Genomic DNA, 14894 nt, shown 5'->3' on the forward strand with positions numbered 1-14894 from the left:
TCATTCAATATTTACGACAGTTTAAGTTGGAAAATTTCATTTTCAGGTCTATGCTCAAAAAGTGATTAAAAGGTAATAAATGGATCATAACTATTACATAAATATAAATTATTACCATAAAACCCCCCCAAAATACAACATTAAATAAAAAACATTATAGAAATGATTGAACCAAAATATAGTACATTCATTTAATTGGGGGGGGAAAAAAAACACACAAGAGGGTTAAAATAATTTACTCACCCTCATGTCATTCGATTTCTTCTGTGGAACATAAAAGAAGAAATTTTAATCTTAGTTGTTCTTTTCCATTCAATGAAAGTGAACTAAACTTAACATGTACTGTAAAAAATAATACCATTCATTATCTTGGGAACAGACAACTGCGAGCCATTTTTTCCCAATAATTTTTAATTCATAAATTTCATATAAACAGTTAATTGAATAATTTACACACAGCAAGATTTATTTTCATTTCATTCCAACATTTACTGTACACGTCACTGCTTGGCTCTCCTTGAAAAACTAAAACTGTCGATCCGTACTAGTTAATCATGGCACAGTTTGATCCTGGTCAGACAGATTAGTTGTTTTGTTTAAATATGTGACGTGGTTTTCCATACGCTCATGTACCGCAATGTAAATGGCACAAATTCAACCAGTGAAGGGAAAGTTGAGGAGAAAGTGTGTGTTGATGATTAAATAACATTTTCTACAATACAGGTGAATGACGGGACTAAAAAAAACATCGTCTGGGGATCGTCTATGTGCACAGAGGAAGAATAAAATACACAACAAACAAACAAAATGAAACAAGGAACAGCAGGGATAAACAAAACAAACAAAATGGTGAAACTTTCAACCAAAGAGAAAATGTTACAGGACAACAGTTGAAAAAAATACACATAATTTGCTGATAATTTGATGTTTAAACAGGCCAGACCATTTGAAACATGTCCGTCTATCATATATAAGCCCCAAAGATGTCAGATTTACATAAGAAATAAACATTTAACACATTCAATATTAACAAAACTTGACTTGATGTACTGTAACTGGGGCCAACATGATTTTATCATCCAGATTTGCTCTCTGTCATCTGTATGTGTAAGTTGTCAATTGTTTCAGATGTCAATCATACCTTTATTTTTGTATGATTGTAGCTTATAATAAAGTCTGCAGTGGTCTTTTCCAGTTTTTCACATTGAAAAACAACTGTTTATTCAAACGGTCACCTTTATGAATCGCCATGTAGAAGAATTTTCCGTGTTGTACAAAGAAAAGGGTAAAAATTTACAAATACAAAATGCTGACAAGGATATGCAATCATTTCTCGGATGGCAAACAAGTAGTTGTACATGAAATAAAAAGAATTAAACACAAATGCAATGTCGTACAAAGAACATCGTTGTAGGCCAAACCCCGAACGGGTTTGTCATCCGATCAGTTTGGAGAGTAAAATCGATGTCATTTATATCTCTGAATCACAGTGTAATGCCATGAACAAAAGACATCACACTTTCATTGAAAAGAAAGCTATATACATTGATAATGTTAATTCCGTAATGTACATGAATAGTAAAAGTTTACAGTCAGTCAAAAAAGTTATTGAATTTGCCCTCCCTATTTTGACTAAAAAAATAGAAATTAATATCTCTACGTGTAATACTTTTTCCTTTTAAAAACAATAAAATACATACAATGCCTTGCTCTCGACCTGTTTTGCTCTTCTAGCTTGCTGTAGAAAACCGCATTTGGGTTTAAGTGAAAATTTAAGGTCATTTATCAAAATTATATTCTCTTAATTTAGATTTACACTGGGAGCTGCCAAAGTTGTTGTTTGGTGAATCTATCGTACGACGTTGGGCAGTTTGCCAAGGGCACAAAACAAGCTATAGCATTTCCAAGAAGAGACAAGTTCAGCTTAATTCAAAATAAAAATAAAAGAATATCATTCACATATACCAATACAGTAAAACCGAGCCAAGCATTGAGCCAAAGATGTGCTAACCTGTGTACCTACGTCTAGAAATCTGTACAATAGGCTCCAGTATTTTGAGGATGTTGGGTGAAAAACAATCCGGTCCAGGGAGTTTGTTGGCCAGGTTTGGCTTGGAGGATACTTAGGTTTGTGCAAGGCACTACGGATCCACCAGGGGGCGCTCAATTTATTCCCCGATACACAATGGAGAGGCAACGAAATACGCTAAATGCTTTAGAGATGCACGACAGGCACCCAAAGGCATTGTTTTTGCAGTTGTCCATCCTTAGTTTTTCTCGTACGATTAAGCTAGCAGTGGATGATTGATGCTCCTCCGATTAACAAAACCCAACGCTCACATCTCCCTGAGGAAAAAAAAAAAAAAAAAAAAGTTTCTATGGCACATAGGATTGTCCGCAAGAATATTTATGAACGCACGTGTAAGGAGAGGCAGAGGTGAAGTCCGTGTTTACTATAAACTATGGCATTGATAGAAATTTTCACAGTAGAAAAACACATGAATAAAAAAAAAAAAAAAAGACATTGACAATCACATTTGGAGCAAACAAACAAAAAAGAAACAGTGAACGATTTTTTATATATATATATATATATGCAAAAGAAACTACGCTGAACTTGGGGCATCAGTTTGTTCGGTAAGATATTGCAGCGAGCAAAGAAGAGCTGTTTCACCAACGGTTAAACGCCCACTGTAACTACACAGCCAATAAAAATAATAAAAATAACACAAAATGTGTTTCATGGGCATTTTTGCGCAACAAACTGTGATTCAGTAGTCATCCACTCTTAGGAAGTGACTTAAATTCAGCTGAAATCGCCAGAAAAATACGGACTAATGACAAGTGGCTTTAAGAAATTTTTGTATTATTCAAATAAGTGCTTTATGTAATAGATAGTTTAAAACTCCTAGCGTTACAGAGCCAAACGGTGTACCGTACAATAAAAGCTAGTTTTCCCCACACACCTCACAGTATTTGACGTTGTACCTTCGTAATACTCCATGGTTAAACTTTTTAAATGATAATTTTATCTCACTGTTGTGCAACTAAACTGTCTCTGCGTAATTCAAATGAATCAAAAGAAAGACGCAACCCGCTAAAGTGACTCTTTGGGTTCAAAGCTTTCTCCAAAATCAAAATCGAACAAATCGCTAAAGGGAAATAAGGTTTTATGTTCGTAATTGCGAGAGAGAACCTCTAGTGGCCGAATTAGGGATTGTGGCTGCCCCGAAACAAGCCTGTTAAAGAAATTCAAACAACTAAAGAGAGATGCACTTGGCTCTAATAAATTTCTAACAAAATACTGAGGTAGACTGTGTCCAAACAACCAACTAAAACACTTTAGCGCTAGTAAACCCACCGCATTCTCGACCTCGCCAGCTGTATCTCTCTTTTAAGACAAACAAACAAAACAAAACAAAAAAAAAAAAAAACACCAAAAAGACTAGTTTTACCCGCCTTAGAGTACTGTAATAAAAGCTAGCAGGGATTTTCATAATTATGAGGATCATAAAATAAATAAAAATATCAACATCTGCCTTTTCAAAGATATGATAATCTTGTAATTTAGGGAGAAAAAAAAAATCATATAGATGTCTGCTCACTGCTACAGCAACAAAAAAAAAACCCCACTGAAAACTTTGACTTTCTTTGTAATAGCGTACGAAGAGCTACAAGCAAGTTTGATTTCTTTGATTCTGCTATGTACATCTGAAAAAAGCCAATAAGGTCGAGAAAGGGAGCATTTTTCTATCAGGCTACGGTAAAAAAACGTGAGCATTATGGTGAGGAAATGGCAAAAATGTTTACAAAAGCTTGCGTGTGAATTTTAGCCTCGTTTTGCCGTTTCCCTCCCAACTACCCACAAATAAATATACATACACAAATATACACGCACATACATGAAATGTGCACATTGTTGATGACGACAAGTAAGATCCAGTAAAAATGCCATCTCTCTTGCCTCTGGCGATGGGAGAAGGCACAAAGTTGAGGAATTGAGCGTCTGCATACGAAAGCTGTCTGCCGTTAAGGTTAACTGCTTTTTTCTTCTTTAAGGGGTTAAGCGGCATCATTCTGACAGAGAGAAGGAAGCTTATTTCCCATTGGTCTTCTAAGACTTCGCTTTCTCAGAATTACAGAGTAAACGGCATTGTTATGTGACGCCATGCGAGAACTACACTCACTTTTGGATACTTTGACAGGTACCGGAGCCTGATAACTTACAGGAATGCTTTATTGATCCAGGTCGAATTAGCATATTTCCACCGTCGAAAAACGAAAAACCCAGTGTCCCTCGGTAGACAAGCTTATCTTTCACAATAAGATCCTAAAGCCCCATGAAAAATCAGGTAAATCGAGCAAAAAACAACCTTCGTATCCCACTGAAGACGACCCTTCAAAACATTCCCAAAACATTCTCCATAACAGCACTCGGAAACCCAAAATTAAACTGAGGGATATCTTACAACAATTTGATTTATGACAGGAAATACGAATGTTTATTCTCTTGAGTTAAGCAATCAAATGTGTGTATTTTTAATTCAATAATAATAATTATTATTACTATTATGAATTTTATAGTTATTATTAATTATCCCAAATTGAAATTGACATTTTGATATTTAATATTTTAGACTAAACCAAAAATGCTCCACTCCGTGTACTGGAATATCACTGTGAGTCGACCTGCATGTTAATTAATGCGACGTTTTTTGGTTAGACATAAAAAAAACAGCTCATAAAAAGAGACTCTGTTGCAAAAAAAATATTGTATAAGCAAAGCTGATGAAGACATTAGAAAAAGACATTAGAATTATGTACAAAAGTTCAGATGTTGTGAATAATATATTTAAAATACTGATACCAATCTATATATACCCACTTTATATCAGAGCAGCAGCTATTGGTCAGTCTGAGTAACTCTTTTGTCCAATTCATAACTGTTAAATATCCTTCAGCTGGTAAAAAGGACACAGGAGTAAAAAGCTCAGAGAAAAAAAATAAAGCAAATAAATTAAGCCTTATTCACCAGAACACAATGTGAAAATCATCTATGTGAATTCAGGAATTCTCCAGGACAAAATAAAAGTCATTCCTCTAGAAAACAAAAGTTTGTTCTAAAAGAATATAAGCCATCCCATAGTTCCACACTGTAAAGTCATTGTTCTAAAGAAATTATTAACACAAGCATTGATAGACACTTCTCTTTTTTATAGGCCACGTAATAAAAGGCCACTATCTTAAAAGATTTCCACTTAAAAAAAAACAAAACAAAACAAAAAAAGACAGGAAATAAGCATCCAAGGGAGAAGGAAGTGGACTTTGAGGTGACGTAGCTGAAGCAGCTTTTCTGGTTGATTTAGTCATGTTCACAGTTTGCCCAACCAAACTGTCTGGAAACTTGGCAAAAGTGTAAAAGTGTCAGAAAGCGAATGGTGCGCTGGATGATGGGTGAAAAAACGTCCGTTTTCAGTAACCATACTAGTGTAGCATGAGACAAAAACGATGATGACAACAACAACAAAAAAAGACCTGAGATCTGTATCTTTAAGGGCCTCTGCAAAAATAACGCATTTAAAAACTTTTCTTTAAAAAAATGAGAGGAAAAGCCGATCCAAACGTTAGGACGGACTAGATCTGGGTAAAGACAGAATTCTGCCATTTTTCTTTCCACCGTTCATATGCGTATAGGGCACGTGCTCCTCGTAATTGCCCCGTAGGCCCACTGAGGGGCCGTTGTCTCTACTGAGGCTCTCCTCGCGTTGGGAATAGGATGAGGGGTCCAGTGGTATGCTCTCCATGTTCTCGAAGTCAATATCAAACTCCTCGGTCTCAGGCAGTTTGTTCTCCTCGCTGTAGAAGAAGGAAACCTCTTGGAAAGTGGGATGCAAGTCCTCCTTCATCATCTCGATGATCTCGTGGAAGGTGGGCCGCATCTTCGGGTTGTACTGCCAACACATCTGCATGAGGTTGTGCCTGGGAGAAGAGTTAGAGCGAGAGAAGACAATCTTACTACCTAAATCTCCAAGCCAATCCTTGTGTCTCCTTGATTGGTGTGCGATATTGACAAAAAAAAAAAAGATATCTCTGGGATTTTGTCAGTATAATTACACAATATTTTGGCGAGTGTGTTTTGCCCAAAAATTTTCCACTATGAGGCAATATTTGCCCCCTTGAACTGATTTCTTTCTAACCTTATTAGATGTATGCATCATCTTATCTCAAATTGTTACATTTTATCAATACATTTTATCACAAATTGTATCAGAATGAATCAGTATCAACAAAACCCATCTTTGCACTGCAGAAGTGGCACAGATGCTGCATCTGAAGTGGCATTTAGACTGTTTAATGCAGCTCAGAGGTGGCTTGAAAGCAAGTGACATACTGGATATTGTCAGCTTGCATATTATTAAAACAATTCCGATATTATCGTAGGCGATACATATCGCACACCCCTACTTGGATGTTTGAATTCAAGAAAATGATTAATAAGAATCAGGTTCAAAATATATAGCGGTTTGGATAGAGATGCAACAAAATTTTGGAAACTGGAAACAAGTAATTTTCAGTTTCAGACTAAATAGTTTTGTAAGCCAAAATCATTGACTGAAACAATGCTGAAATACTTTAATAAGTCTGGGTAGTAACACTTCAGTAAGGGGAACTTTTGCCTCAATAAACTCTGAATTTACTGCTTATCAATAGTTAGTAAGGTAGTTTTTGCAGCATTTATGTTTAGGTATTGGGTAGGATTAAGGGATGTAGAATAAGGTCACGCTGAATAAGTCGTTAATATGTGCTTTATACAGCCAATATCCTAGTAATAAGCTAGCTAATCAGCAACTAGTTAAAAGTGAGAATTGAACCCTAAAACAAAATGTTACCATCTGGTTTGTCCTATGTGAACATGAAATCCTGAGCAGCATGAGTTCAATGACCCAAATTGAAACTTTTAGTTTTTGACTAAATTAAAACTTTAATTTCTGTTTCAGTGAAAAAAAAAAAAATCATTCGCTGGTTTTAGAAACTGGGAACGTCAACATGTTTCTTAGGATAAAACAGCAAAATTTGCTTGGTCAGCCAGCTACAACTAAGTTCATAATGGTCTAAGATAGTCTTTTCAGCAGACTTTACCTCCACGTTAGTACTTACATTCTCTCCGGACAGTTCTCTGGTCTGTCCAGGTATCCTCCATCCATGACAAACTTGAGCACTTGCTCATTGGACAGTCCCTGGTAAGGCTGCTCAGCAAGCGTGTTGATCTCCCATAATACCACTCCAAAAGACCTGGAAGTGGACAGATTTTTAATTACTGTACTGCCAACTCAATAACCTGGGCCAGTCCACATATCCGTTCATTTTGATGGAACCTCTCCATCCTCTAACCCAGGGTTGTGTCCAATCCTACTCCTGGAGGGACAATGTCCAGCAGACTTTAGCTCAACACCCTTGCCTGGGAGATTCTAGCAATCTCAAAAGACATTAATTAGCTGGTTTAGGTATATTAAATTGGGCTAAACTCAGCAGGATAGTGGCCCTCCAGGAACAGGATTGGCAAGACATTTCTTGACTAGTTACTTGCAGGTGATATAAATATTTCTGGAAACCTAGTTAGCAAAAAATCCCACACAAGCCCAAAGAAATACCCACCAGCAGTCAGAGTGAGCGGTGAAAACGCCATCTTTTAGGGACTCTGGCGCCATCCATCTGACAGGCAGTAAGCCTTTCCCGCCCTTGCGATAATAATCAGTCTCATAGATATCTCGCGTCATACCGAAATCTGCAACAAAAATACAAAATCAAGATGTTTCACACTTTGAACCTCAGGTCTGACTCCAAATATGCTCAATTCTAGTCTGCTTACCTCCAATTTTCACAGTGTAATCTTCAGCCACCATGCAGTTTCTGGCAGCAAGGTCTCTGTGGACAAACTTTTTAGCGTTGAGGTATGCCATGCCATCTGCTATCTCCGCTGCCATTTGGATCATCTCCTTCAGGGTTGGTGGTGGACGGCCAGGGTTATTCTGAAAAACAAAACAAAACATTACATCAACGACAACTCCAAAGGCTACTGTTAATTACTGACAGTGATGTTTCGTGGAGCCATTGAATCTGAAGGGAAACTGAAGGGTTATTTAGCATATGGTTATATTGCCCTCATTGAAAAATTGGGGGCTCGTCCGGGATACAACAATTGGGGATAAGTTGTCATTTTACAACAGGAAGTCTTACTTCAGAATCAGGTCTCAGGCTACGCAGGTAGCTTTTCAGATCTCCGTGCGTCATCAATTCCATGACGACCAACGATGGTTGCCCCTTAGATACCACACCGAGCAAGCGGACCTAGGCAAACACATCGAACATTTAGACAAGGTTGTTTTCGGCTTGATTATTTCGGTTCACAAGGACATCCACACTCACCACATGATGGCAGCTAAATGCTTTCATGACAGAAGCCTCGTTGAGGAACTCGATCCTCTCGCGCAGACTCGCAGATTCGTTGACGGTTTTCACAGCCACTCGCGTCTCCGGCTCACCCTTCACAATGTCTTTAGCAATGCCTTCGTACACCATTCCGAACGATCCCTGACCGAGCTCTCTCAAAACATTGATCTTTTCCCGAGGCACCTCCCATTCGTCTGGGATGTACACTGCGAATACACAAACTCAACATTACTATCACAAAGCAGAGGTGGACACATTTGATTTGATAGTGCTACAACTAATTTTGGATGTTTAGTTTATTTCAACTAATTGAAGTAAAATTTTAATTCCTGCATTTTATTATTTTGTGTTTTGTTTACCAAAAAAGAAAAAAAATGAAAGTTTTAAAATAAAACAAAAATAAGTAAATATACACCATATTTTTTATTATATTGCTGCAACTAACAACTATTCTGGTAACCAATTAGTCTGTAGATAATTTCTTTGATTAACTGGATAAAAACTCCAAACTTCATTTACAAGATTTTATTTTTGCTCTGCATGAAATTAAAGCTATAATTTAAATATAATAATCTAAATATATGTGTTTCATTCCAGTGATTTGGTTTATTTATTTTGTCAAAGTATTATTTCTTTGATAATTGGATAAAGATGCCAGATTTTATTTCCAGGATTTTATTTAAGCTTATTTTATTCATACTTGTTTTGTAAAATGTATTGTTTTTATTTAATAAAATACAAGTGTATAAGATATAAACATAATATATAAGCACACATTTATCAATAAAATTTGATAACAGTCTTTTAATTATCGATTTTATTAACTGGGTTACATCTAAAATCTTACCATCATTTGCACTTAAATATTCTGGGTTTGAGGAAGCAATTAATGGGCCAGTCGGTCCTTCAGTTTGTCTGGGGGAGAAAAAAAAATTATACATAAGAGCACTGTCTATATGACAAATAATGGCTTAATTTAAGAGTGTCTTGTACATACTTCTTCTTAAGGACAATAAAGACTGTACTGGCCAGAAACAGCAGTACAATGAAGCAGATGACTGGGGCGATGATGATTTTCATGTTCATTTCCTCTGCAAAACATGTATATTAGAGACCGAAGTGGCCAAATTAACAATAAAAAAACAAAACAAAACAATAAACAGTAAAGCTTACTGTCTTGAACAAAGAGGTACATAGGCTCCGTCCAGGAACCGTTGCCGGCCAGCGAGGTGGCGCGGATTCTCACACTGTAATTCCCAGGATGCCCTACTCTTAATCGACAGCCATGATTTTTCTCATAAGTGATTCTGGATACACAGATTTGATCCTCCTGAGGGACAAGAAATTGGAAAGAAAAAATTATCCAAAGCCATAAAATAGTTTACATACTGCAATACAGGGGAAGGTGCAGTGCATTTAATATACACATATACACACCAAAAAATTATTTATACAGTATATTATATTATATATATTTTATACAAATAATTTTTTAATATATAAAAATATTAAATAATACTACATAAAATATTACATTTATTTTTAAAAACATTAAATATTGTAAAAAATTTATTAAAAAAAATATTTTGCAATATATGAATAGATAAATATATATTTGTTGTATATGTGTATGTATTTTTTTTACATTTAGAAATATTGAATTTCTTTAGAATTAATTAAACACCTACATAGTTATCTGACATCCTCAAGAACTTGACTTCATATAGTATGATCATGCCATTGGGTGCTCTTGGTTCCTTCCATTTGATATAGACGAATTCCGGTTCTTCAGGAAGGAATTCGTGAGTCACTGGCCCGACAATGTTATCTGCTTTTTCTAAGAACATAAACGGCAAGTCCACACATTACAACATAAATCCAAACCTTTCTGTATACTATTTTATGTAAAATGCGTCCGGAGGTCTTACGTTCAGGCAGCGTGCGGGCATTGACGTATGTAGGCATGCTGCAGCGGCTCTGGTCTGTGGGGTCATTGCAGGCCTGGATCTCGATCTGGTAGCTGGTGAAGTGGAGCAGGTCAGAGATGACCGTGGACTCTTTGGAGCTGGCTTTGAACACCATCTTTGGGCTCTTGTCCTCTGGGCTTAAAGTGGTGGCAAAGTTGGGCAGGCTGGACGGTGTGATAGCAAAATTCGGCAAAGTAGCATTGGCTACGCCCACTGAACGGCGCCGCCGGTGGGGTCTGTGGGTTGACAGTGAAAACTGAGTTTCAGCCAGACTGAACAGACCTAAATGAACACCCCAACCGTTTTAGCTCTAATGCTAATTAATGAAGTGTTAGTAGTGTTTTCTGACCAGCTTTAAAAAACTATATTGTACTGGCAATATTTACTGTAAAATCAATAATTTACATGGTCAAATTGTCACTTCCTGTCTAAGTAGGCATTTCTTGGACAGAATAAGCTGCAATGTGGACCGTGCAAATCAATTAAGCTATAAATCAGTAGATGGCGCTATAGACCTTTGATGTTCAACAGAACAGAAAGGACCCATTTAATACTACAGCAATCTATTCATGGGACTCAGCACAGGATTAAACCACAGCAAGATACCAGTCCTCATGGCAGCGTTCCAGACTGGCACATAAGAAAATCCTTATGGGATGGTGCTTACAGGGAAAAATGGACAGAAACCATTAAACCACAGCACGCTTCAGAAAGGACATGCACAGGGTGTACCATGTACAGAATGATTAATGTGGCAGATGGGTACACCATATCACTCTGTTTTTCTGCATTAAATTTAGGTTGTAAAATGGTTACAATTGAGAGCAATTATGTAGTCCTCTGCTGTGACATTTAAAATAGTGACATAAAATGAACTCTAAAAAGTGATTAATTGTAATAAATACATTTAATAAAGGTTGAAAAAAATATATTAATTTTATACATTTTAATACCAATTATAATTTCTTATAATTGTATTAAGAATAAAAAATAAAAATAAGCATTATAAATAGCTGATTATATAGCTGATAAAACAGAATTATAAAATTATAAAACAATTAAAAGTATTAAAACAACTATTAAGTCATTACCTAGAAATATTACAACATTTTTCTTAATTGAAATAAAAGTAAAATACAATTTATTTATAAAATCTAAATTTATTCCAGTTTTAATTTTCAATTAGTTCAAGTTGAAGCACTACAATTATTAACTGGAAATAAAAGCTAAATAAAAACAGAAATAAAAATGAATTAAACCTAAATAGTAATATTAAATGATAGTAATAATAATAATAATAATAATAATACAAAATGTCAAAAGCACATAACAAAATTACACAAAAATGTAACTAAAATTAAAATGAAATATATATATATATGTATATATGTATGTATGTGTGTATATATACACACATACATACATACACACACACACACACACACACACACACACACACACACACACACACACACACACACACACACACACACACACACACACACACACAGTCAAACCAAAAATTATTCAGACATTTTTGATATATTTTTACTAGTGGGTGCAGGATACTATAGTTCATTTATGTAAGTGAGGATAGCAAAATTAAGTAAACTGTGACATATTATACCCCAAAATTCTTCATACAGTGGACTATCAGTAAAATTGATAAAGATTTGGAACCAAAAATTATTAAAGACACTTTGACCTGACCATGTTTTGCTTAAGTGTTATCTGACATAATTAAGATTAATTTTTTCTGACACAGTTTAACTCCGAGATCTTGTCATATTTTATTACCATTTTTTTAAACTATAGTGGAAAAACTGAATTAATTAATGAAATGTTCAAGGTGTCTGAATAAATTTTGGTTTGACTGTGTGTGTGTGTGTGTGTGTGTGTGTGTGTGTATATATATATATATATATATATATATATATATATATATATATATATATATAGTGTGTGTGTTTAAATACTTTTATATTATAATATATATTTTTATACAATATTATTATTACATAAAAGTTATCAACTAATTATTGGTCATCTGCCATAACATTAAAAATGAAAATAATTCCCAGTTTATCAGTATTCTGGTGTGACACATGTGACATATGTATTTTGTATTTTTAAGTCTAAATGAAAATGTAATTTAATGAAATTACTGCTGATGCCATGACAAGGAATGTAATAAATACATCAATCTGTGTGGTGTCGTGTACCTGGGTTCAAACACTTCATTGTGGAGGTAGTTCTCAAAGGTCTTGCGGAATTCAGACTCTTCGGCTTCTTTCTTCAGCTGCGTCTCTGTTTTGGGGCAGGCGCAGCAGCGGCCCTTCTCATCGGGCACCTCCGTTTGGTTCCCCTTCTGGTCTTCTTCAGTGTCGTGGTGTGTAGGCGTATGGGACGGCACTTTCATTCCTGTATGGAGGAAGCAAAGAACTTAATGAGCAACTATGCTGTGTACGTCTGACCATACAGGTGGATCCATTGATCACTGCTGGAGGGACACCAACACACTGGTAATATACCTTGCTGGCAGTAGTCGAACTTGTAGTGCGTGATATCCTCATTCTGCTTCTGGCAGTAGACAATGTAGTGGGTGATGTTTCCGTTGGGATCAGAGGGCGGCTTCCACTTGAGAATGATCTGTGAGGAGGAGATCGACCTGGAAGTGGGGTCCAGTGGTACTGAGGGTCCTGTTACACATTAGAAAAAGAGCAGGACAACGTCGCTTCAGGTTTCGGTTCTCAGATGACAAGCTTTCACGAGTCATTTCATTCACATCACGCTACAGGGCTGATGGACTGAGAAGAAACTGCTGCTTAAATATATAATCATATTCAAATTTTAATTTCTATATAATTGTAATACAATTATAATTTATTTAAAAAATATAAATATATGTATAAAATGTATTTGCATTTTTGCCAACCTGTATCATATGTATTTATTATAATTTATCTAATTATTTACTTTTATAACATTTATATTAATTTTATAAGTATCATACACTTATAATTATATTTTATTTAAAAAATACGAATATATGTATAAAATTAATATGCATTTTTAACCTGTATTATATGCTTATTGTCAACTTATAATACATTTATTAAGAGGGACAGTCCTCAGTTCCCAGACAGCTGCAACTTACTGGTGGCGTTGGTGCGGACGTAGATGATCTTGCTTTTGGCCCCGCGGACCTGGTTGTCGTCAGAGGCGGCGAGTTGGGTTTTGACCATGATGGCGTACTGGGTCCAGGGCTTCAGAGGCATGATGAGATGACCCGGCTCTATTTGGTTGCCCTCTGTGACGCGTTGTGGAGGCTCCACGTCGGCTATCGCCCAACTGTTAGAGCCACAGGCGTCCTGCCCGTCATATTCTGTCACGTTCCTATAAGGACTGAATGGGAAAAGAGAATGTATTTTCATGCTTTCTTAGATGATGTGATTTATTTACATAGCACATAGAACTTTTTATTAACTAATTATTATGAAATATAATAAATATACAATATTAAGAAAAATGTACTTTTGTGCTAAAAGAAATTCAAAATTTTTATTAACTAATTCTAATTAAATAAACAAATTACTTATAATGAAAAAAAAAAAACTCACGCTTCCTTATAGAAGACCATGAATCCCAGCAGGTCTCTGAAGTCTGAGGGCCAGAACGGCTCCCACTTGATGAGGATCTTGTCGTGGGTTGTGCGGATTTGTGTAAATTTAAGAACTTGGTTTTCACCTGTAAGAGAGGGTCAATATTAGGTCTGGTTTGACATAAAGCTCAAGCTCCAGTGAAACTAAAAGCACCGTGGGTCTTACAGAAGGCCTGGTCTCCATAAGCGGGGATGCTGATTTCGTTTTTAGGGATCCTGTCCTTGGTCCCGGTCACCTCTTCCATCCGGAGGATCTCAGACTTGCAGAGTTTGGTGTTGTGGACAAAGAACATCCTGCCACTGAGGATGGAGAGGTTGTGTTTGGACCAATCCCACAGCTGCCGCAAGTTCTGGTTGTCCATGGCATAAAACGAGTAGTTCCTAGAAAGAACGGCGATACATGATGCAAATAATTAGTGGTTGACCGATATTTATCGGCCGATATTTGGCTTTTTTTTTTTTTTTTTTAATTATCAGCATTGGCCGTTAAGTCTTTCTGTTTGGCCGATGTCTCAGAAGAAGACTTTATTTTGACAGTGCTGAGAACGCAACATTGGCAATTAAAAAAATCAATCATACAAATGACAAAGTAAGTCACTTGTAACCCCAACAATACAGCTCAGCAGTGGCGTCTTACCCCGCTTCCAGAGTTTCACCGCGAATGACACGCAGCTTGCGGAGGAAGGAGAGGGAGACGAGAGCGTAGGCTCTACGGATGCTCAGGTAGCCCGTGATCTCCTCCAGCTGACCCAGACTGGCCTCCAGCTCTGCCGCGATATTGTCTAAGCAACAGAAGACGAGTTTTCATATGCATC

General features: G+C 36.3%; 1 protein-coding gene across 4 annotated transcripts in view; it reads right to left on the reverse strand.

The window, feature by feature from the left end:
• Window positions 1-916: 916 nt before the first annotated feature.
• Window positions 917-14894, reverse strand: part of insrb (insulin receptor b) — a 134026-nt gene continuing 120048 nt past the window's right edge. For 2 of the 4 annotated variants that reach the window (XM_051910251.1, XM_051910250.1), the window contains 17 exons: window positions 14717-14861; window positions 14246-14460; window positions 14039-14165; window positions 13576-13823; window positions 12950-13117; window positions 12641-12839; window positions 10380-10654; window positions 10140-10288; window positions 9625-9781; window positions 9449-9542; window positions 9299-9366; window positions 8428-8657; window positions 8239-8349; window positions 7871-8030; window positions 7657-7786; window positions 7159-7293; window positions 917-5979 (listed from right to left, as the gene is read on the reverse strand). In XM_051910251.1, the coding sequence (XP_051766211.1) occupies window positions 5625-5979; window positions 7159-7293; window positions 7657-7786; window positions 7871-8030; window positions 8239-8349; window positions 8428-8657; window positions 9299-9366; window positions 9449-9542; window positions 9625-9781; window positions 10140-10288; window positions 10380-10654; window positions 12641-12839; window positions 12950-13117; window positions 13576-13823; window positions 14039-14165; window positions 14246-14460; window positions 14717-14861 (2966 nt within the window). In that variant the 3' untranslated portion in view covers window positions 917-5624. The remainder of the gene's footprint in view (window positions 5980-7158; window positions 7294-7656; window positions 7787-7870; window positions 8031-8238; window positions 8350-8427; window positions 8658-9298; window positions 9367-9448; window positions 9543-9624; window positions 9782-10139; window positions 10289-10379; window positions 10655-12640; window positions 12840-12949; window positions 13118-13575; window positions 13824-14038; window positions 14166-14245; window positions 14461-14716; window positions 14862-14894) is intronic. The other 2 variants (XR_007932300.1, XM_051910252.1) reach the window with 2 other exon arrangements.

This window comes from Ctenopharyngodon idella, chromosome 10, assembly GCF_019924925.1.
Source record: "Ctenopharyngodon idella isolate HZGC_01 chromosome 10, HZGC01, whole genome shotgun sequence".
NCBI classification, from domain to species: Eukaryota; Metazoa; Chordata; class Actinopteri; order Cypriniformes; family Xenocyprididae; genus Ctenopharyngodon; species Ctenopharyngodon idella.